The sequence below is a fragment of the Triticum urartu genome, chromosome 2, assembly GCF_003073215.2.
Source record: "Triticum urartu cultivar G1812 chromosome 2, Tu2.1, whole genome shotgun sequence".
NCBI classification, from domain to species: domain Eukaryota; kingdom Viridiplantae; phylum Streptophyta; class Magnoliopsida; order Poales; family Poaceae; genus Triticum; species Triticum urartu.
Window position 1 is genome coordinate 731558205 of NC_053023.1, and position 6809 is coordinate 731565013.

General features: G+C 48.0%; 1 protein-coding gene across 1 annotated transcript; it reads left to right on the top strand.

Moving 5' to 3' along the window:
- Window positions 1-1642: 1642 nt before the first annotated feature.
- On the top strand, window positions 1643-4370 carry LOC125540253 (geraniol 8-hydroxylase-like). The gene is made up of 2 exons (XM_048703836.1): window positions 1643-2572; window positions 3645-4370. Exons 1-2 carry the CDS (start codon window positions 1679-1681, stop codon window positions 4248-4250), a joined length of 1500 nt encoding a protein of 499 aa, XP_048559793.1. The 5' UTR covers window positions 1643-1678; the 3' UTR covers window positions 4251-4370.
- The last annotated feature ends 2439 nt before the right edge of the window (window positions 4371-6809 follow it).

Below are 6809 nucleotides of genomic sequence, written 5' to 3' on the forward strand. Positions count from 1 at the left end.
CCGGCAACGCCCACGGGCGCAGTCGCGCCGGTGGCGAATGAGCCATCAGAGATTTCTCCCGCGCCGAAACCACCACCGCCACCTCAGAGAATCAAAAGTGTACCGTCCAACATGCCGCCCACCAGCCTGTGCCACCACGGATACCGCACCATTTTCACCGTTTCACTGAGGCCACCAACACGAGACCTGGAGCTAGGACGAGAAGACACCGGGCTCGGAGGCAACCGCAAGGCAGCTGACAGGAGGGAACAACCTCCACCGCCGCGTGGAGCCGACCGGACATGGCGACAGGGACTTGCCAGGCCACCACCGGCTCGGCCGGACCCCAACGGGGCTGGACAGTCCCTGCAGCCACGCTGCAGCACGCCGGCCGCCGGAGCCACCACCACCGCAGCGACGCCCCCCTCATCTCACCACCAGGGAGCCACGCCATCGCGCCTCGAACCGTAGGCCCGCCCCAGCCCAGATGCGGCCCGAAAGGGCCCAGATCTGCGCCGAGCGGGCGCCGCTGGCCAGCCGCCCACCGCGCCGCCTCGTGGCCAACGGCCACGCCGCCGCGTCGAGGGCACCCGAGGCCCGCAGAACTCCGTCGCCGGGCCTCACCGCCGCCGAACAGGAAAAGAGCCCCGACTCCCCCTCCAGGCGTGCGGGGAAGGGACGTCCGCCGCCGCCGACGGCGGCGAAGGAAGAGGAAGGAGGGGGCCGAGACGGGGAGGAGGGCAGGGGGGCGCTCCGCCGCCTCGGGGGGCGACAGGAGCGTCGAGGGAGGGGAGGAGGAGGGGCAGAGGGAGATGGACCGGGGGGTGCGCGCGACGGCGGCCGGCGGCGGCGGGAGGGGGCGAGGGCGGCCGGCGGCGGCGGGGAGGATCCCTAGCGCGGGTCGCGGGAGGGGGCGGGGAGTCCAGCTAGGGCCAATCTTGTGACATTTTAATATGTCATGCAATTTATTTTCATTAAGTGTACAAAGAATATACTAATTTGTAAACGTTTGTGGTCATAATTTGGGGTGGCCAAGCAAGGGTTGCCCTATTCTCCCTGCCCTATTTTGATTTTGTTTGTATTTTTCGACCGCAGAGGGCATGTGAACTGTGTCTCCGATAGGTCTTTCGGGAATCGGTTGGTCTAGGTTTTTGGTGGATCTGTTTGTATTCCGCCGGTTCTCGTGGTCTTTTTTTTTTGCGGGGGAAAAAGGATTTGTATTAATCAACCTGAATCAAGCTGATCCAGTACACAAAGATTTACAATCCCTTCAAAGCCAGAACCCAGCCAAACTGCAGTGGTCTTGACAACTTCCATAGGCCTTTCTCGACGTTCTTAGACAGGTGACGTGCTTCGCAGATTGCGGCTGTCAGCATCTCCTGGTCTCGTAGATTTTAAAAAGTTTGCTTTGCGGAGGCGGAGGTCGAAAGGCGGCATTGAGATTTGCTCAAGACACGTCGCGGATGGATGCATGAGTAAAAAGATTTCAGCACCCTGGAATTTTGAATATATTTATATTTTTCTATGAAGTTGTGTCTATGATACTCCCTTCGTTTAGAAGCAAATGGCGATGTTTTAGTTTGAATACATAATAGTGTATGAGGCCTTTTAAAAAAAAATCTCCAAAACTTAGCTTTGACTACTAGCTTCGAGTACTATTTAGTCTCCTGTGCCGCACGCCGAACTGCACAAAGAAGCAATGGCGGCCGTGGTTGCGCTTGTGCCTTGGCTAGCATGGTTTGCCGTCGCTTTCCTCTCCTTCTATCTTCTCAACCTCCTCGCGCACGCGCGCTCCGGCCTCCCGCCGGGCCCCCGCCCACTGCCTCTCATCGGCAGCCTCCACCTCCTCGGCGACAAGCCGCACCGCTCGCTCGCCCGCCTAGCCAAGATCCACGGCCCGCTCATGTCCATCCGCCTGGGTGCGGTCACCACGGTGGTCGTCTCCTCCCCCGCCATGGCCCGCGAGTTCCTGCAGAGGCATGACTCCGTGCTCGCCACCCGGTCCGTGCCCGACGCCACCGGCAAGCACGCGGCGGGCTCCGTCCCCTGGCTGCCCCCGGCGCCCAAGTGGCGCGCGCTCCGCAAGATGATGGCCACGGAGCTCTTCGCGCCGCACCGGCTCGACGCGCTCCACCACCTCCGGAGCGACAAGGTGGGGGAGCTCACGGACCACGTCGCGCGACTGGCGCGCGAGGGCACGGCGGTGAACATTGGCCGCGTGGCCTTCACGACGAGCCTGAACCTTATCTCGCGCACCGTCTTCTCCATCGACCTGACGAGACTCGACGACCACGGCCGCTCTGAGGAGTTCCAGGAGGTGATCACGGCCATCATGGAAGGCTTGGGGACTCCGAACATGTCCGACTTCTTCCCGGTGCTCGCGCCGGCCGACCTGCAGGGCATGCGCCGGCGGCTGGCGCGGCTGTTCGCGCGGCTGCACGCGGTCTTCGACGCCGAGGTGGACCAGAGGCTGCGCGGCCGCGACGCCGGCCAGCCCAGGAAGAACGACTTCCTCGACGTGCTGCTCGATGTGGCGGCGCGTGAGGATGGCAAGGACTTGCTCGACCGTGAGACGCTACGCTCACATTTCACGGTAAACATACAACTTTTTTTTCTGCGATTATAATAGAAAAAAAATTACTCTTTGATTCCATAGACCGCACATGAGCCTGCCGGGGATCAAAGCACATGGCCAGCCTAGTCCACTGACCCTCCCGGGGATCAAACAGATGGTGCCAGAATTTGGCATCGAGATCAGGAAATGAAAAATATAACTTTGATAGTACATGGAGTTACTATATACTTGCTTCTATTGATAGTCGATTTTTTCTATCCCTTATTTCCCTATGCCTAGACCAAATTCTAATGTGGATTCTCGTGGCACGTTAATCGCCTACTCTTATCAATAAGACCAAATGTTTAAGAGTTTGTTTGAGCACGGCAGGACTACATGCCAAATAACTATACTATCACCACTCAGTTGACACACCACTATCCTTTGAGGCCCTGATTATACAGACTTAGAAACACAACGTGGAAATAAAAATAATCGTGGTGTCATCCACCGCAGTATGCAACCAGAAACATGGACACATATAACTTCAAAATTACCATTTGGATACCCATAAATATATCTCTAAAATTCCTGTAGAATAGTGTCGTCATGGGAATTTCATAGGAAGCATGACATGTCATGTTTTCTATTTTGTGGATCATGACACGACATTGTTATTCATGTGTGGCAAAGAACTGAATTGTCTAAAACTCAATAGGAATTTTCCTCTACAAGAAAACACAAATTCTTATGGTTTTCCCGTTGTTTCAAACCAATCATATTGTATTTTGCCGCATTTTCAAAATTTCCACCATAGCTCTCATATAGATTGCACTTCACCATCGGTCTACGGAAGGAAATACTGGATCAAGAACAATGGCTTCTACTATAATGCAATGAGATGAATACGAAATCTCATGTTATATATGAACGAATTATTGCATATGTGATTCCTCCATACAGTATTGCAATGTGCAATTTAGAGCAATTTAAATTTTTCTATAACACATTTAGCAAATAATTCATTGTACTTTGTGTGACTCTTGTTTAGTTTATCCAAATATCTGCATTTACTAGACTATATTCATGTAATATTATATTTGCATGTTAGGACTTGTTTGCTGCCGGTAGTGACACAAGCTCTAGCACAGTGGAATGGGCAATGACTGAGCTTCTCCAAAACCCATCATCAATGGCTAAGGTTTGCGACGAGCTTGCACAAATTATCGGCTCAAGAAGAAACATTGAAGAAGCTGATATTGTTCGGTTGCCCTATCTCCAAGCTGTCATAAAAGAGACTTTTCGACTCCACCCTCCTGCTCCACTCTTGTTGCCACGCCAACCAGAGATGACGGTAAAAATAGCAGGTTGCACAATACCTAAAGGTTCACGCGTGTTCATAAACGTATGGGCGATAGGTCGAGATAAAGATGTATGGACAGAACCTGAGAAGTTTATGCCGGAGAGGTTCTTGGGTTCAGTGATTGACTTTAGGGGTGTGGATTTTGAGCTCCTTCCATTTGGTGCTGGGCGTCGGATCTGCCCTGGAATGGCCTTGGCAATTAGGATGGTGCACGTGATGCTTGCTTCATTATTAAATCAGTTTAAGTGGAGTCTCCCCGTTAATCTGGAACGGGATGGGATTGATATGGAAGATCAGTTTGGCCTGACACTAGCGAAGGTCGTGCCCCTTTGTATTATAGCAACACCCATTTGAGCCAATGACAAAATGCAACATTGTTAACAATGGTTTAGATGTTTTTGATGTGTAATAATTTAAATGTATCAGCCTTGTAATTTATACTATTATTTATGTGAAAATTTTCATATTCTCTCAGAGTATAAACCTTTCATACCTTCATTAGTCAATGCGTTTTTGCCAAAAACATGAGCAAGCACAAATTTCAAAATTTTGATATTCAAATCTAATATGAAAAAACCACGATGGCAAACTAGAACCATTGACAAGCCAATTTTGGATCTTTACAATATAAAACCAAATTTCCACATTTTAGTGTACACGGAACAAACAAATCATATTAAAAAAAATCTAGATCTTTGACCAGGAAATATATGAAAATACAAATTTTGATCCACATCATAATAAATTAGGTGGTCAACTAGGCTATAGTGCTTTTGGATTGCGACTATGATGTCAGGCTAATATATTAGGTGGTCAACTAGGCTATATTGCTTTCAGATGGTGACAATGATGTCTAGAGATGAAAACAGAGCAGAAACTTTCTGGATTTCCCCCAAATAAGGGAAACAAAGAGAAAAATAGGGAAACAAAGAAGGAATATTGCAAAACTAAAATTGAATTTCTTATGCAGAAAACGATAAAGAAATGGCATTTTCCGGTGAGGCAAGCACTGAAATGCAATATACATTTCCATGAGTATGAAATGTTTCATTTTTACCATGGCTATATATTAACCCAATCCAACACTCAACAAAACTCACACCATGGCCAAAAGGACAACACTAATACCTAACATAATCCCCAAGTCGAGGAGCCTCCATGTGGCGCAGCTGGTTTATGAGTTATGACATCGGCTTAGGAGTCATCAAAAGATGTTCTAGTCATATTGTTTGAAAGAGTTTGCTAGTTTTCTTGTGATTTTCTTGTTCAACAATTTTTTTGTTCCCACGAACATTTGATTTTGTATCCGCTCTGCACCATTTTCTCTTTGTATTTTTTGGTAGTATTTGTTTCCGTATTCACTTTCGGAGATTTCACATTCATTCCCATTTGTGAGAAAAATATGAAAACAAATGTCACGGACTTAGTTTCCTTTGTTTCCGCTCCATTTTATTAGGCGGTCCACTAGGCAACAATGCTTTTGCATTGTGTTGGTGACGTCAAGATAATATATTAGGGTGTGAGCTCCACTAGAGTGCTTTTGGTATGATGGACAGAGAAACGTAATGTTAAAGTGCTTCTTGAAATAATAGAATGAATCAATTAACCACACCTGAGGAAAAAGAAGAAGAAGAATAAGGTGAATATTGGCATGAACTGACCACATATTGCCAAAGGCCAATACCTCGGCCACTTAAGATTCTCTAAGTTTCATCAATGCAAGTCTCGATCGCCATGTCTTTTCGTTCTCCTTGTAACTATGAACGGCACAAAGATGATATGAAATAAAAAACATGGTTTAACGTTTAATCCTTTTTAGGACTCCATAGCAACGCACAGACATTGTGATAGGATCCAAATAAAAACTAAAGTTATGGTTTCAAACTCAATCTTGACCATCAGTACGCTTGTGTTTTATAGAAGTTGAGTTTATTGTTGGAACCATGTTAGTTGCGATGAAAATTATTCCGTGATTGATGTGTGATATTTTTGAACTCATTTTCACCATTGTTTAAACAAGATAATCCCGGAATATCCGAGAGAATCACTTCGATATTGCCAATAATGACTAATGAATGCAAGAAATTTCGAAATCCTTTGTTTAATATATCTGCACGGGAAATGGACCCAAAAATGAAAGAAAATCATCACATGGAAGGGACACACCAAGTGTGGGAGCCAAGCCAAGCCAAGCCAAGCAAAATAGGGTCACCAGGAAGGCAACAGAGCAAAGGACGATGCCTTGTAAGAGCGTGACCGCTCGTACCAGTAGTCGTACTCACCTCCAGGAGCTCTGTGATGCCCAACCAAGTATACTTTATAAAAGGGCTCGGGTCTAATATAGCATCAGAGGCATCCGGAAACATCGCAAAACACCACTAGTAGACATTCACAAACCTAAGTCGTCTCCATTTCCCACTCATCTCCATATCCCTCGCCACCTTCACTACCGTAGCCATTCTCTTGAGTTAGCCATAATTTTAATCGATGCATCAAAATTGGAAAAGATTGTAAGACTATTCATCAATCGATCATCTTTATGTCGTCTTCAATGATTTCTTCTTGTGATCCAATCGCCATGTGTGAGTAATTCACTAGGGGAGGATGGGTGAATGCTATTTTGAAAATTAGTGGTAGAATTGATTACATCGGCCCACGGATCCATGCCGCAACGAGGTTTGCCGCGTCGGCGCATCCCACATCCTTGACATGTCATCGCTGCCAACGGAGCCAAATTATATTGGCGTGCGGCAGTGACACTGGGGGGGGGGGCATGGATGGCCAAGATATATGGCCGCAACACTGGGAAGTGCTATTGGCTTTGCTCCTTCCACTCCACGCAGCAGGCCGTGCACAGACGACATCAAGTCGGTGCATGTCTACAGCACCGCCCGCAAGCGCAACTTCCCCGCT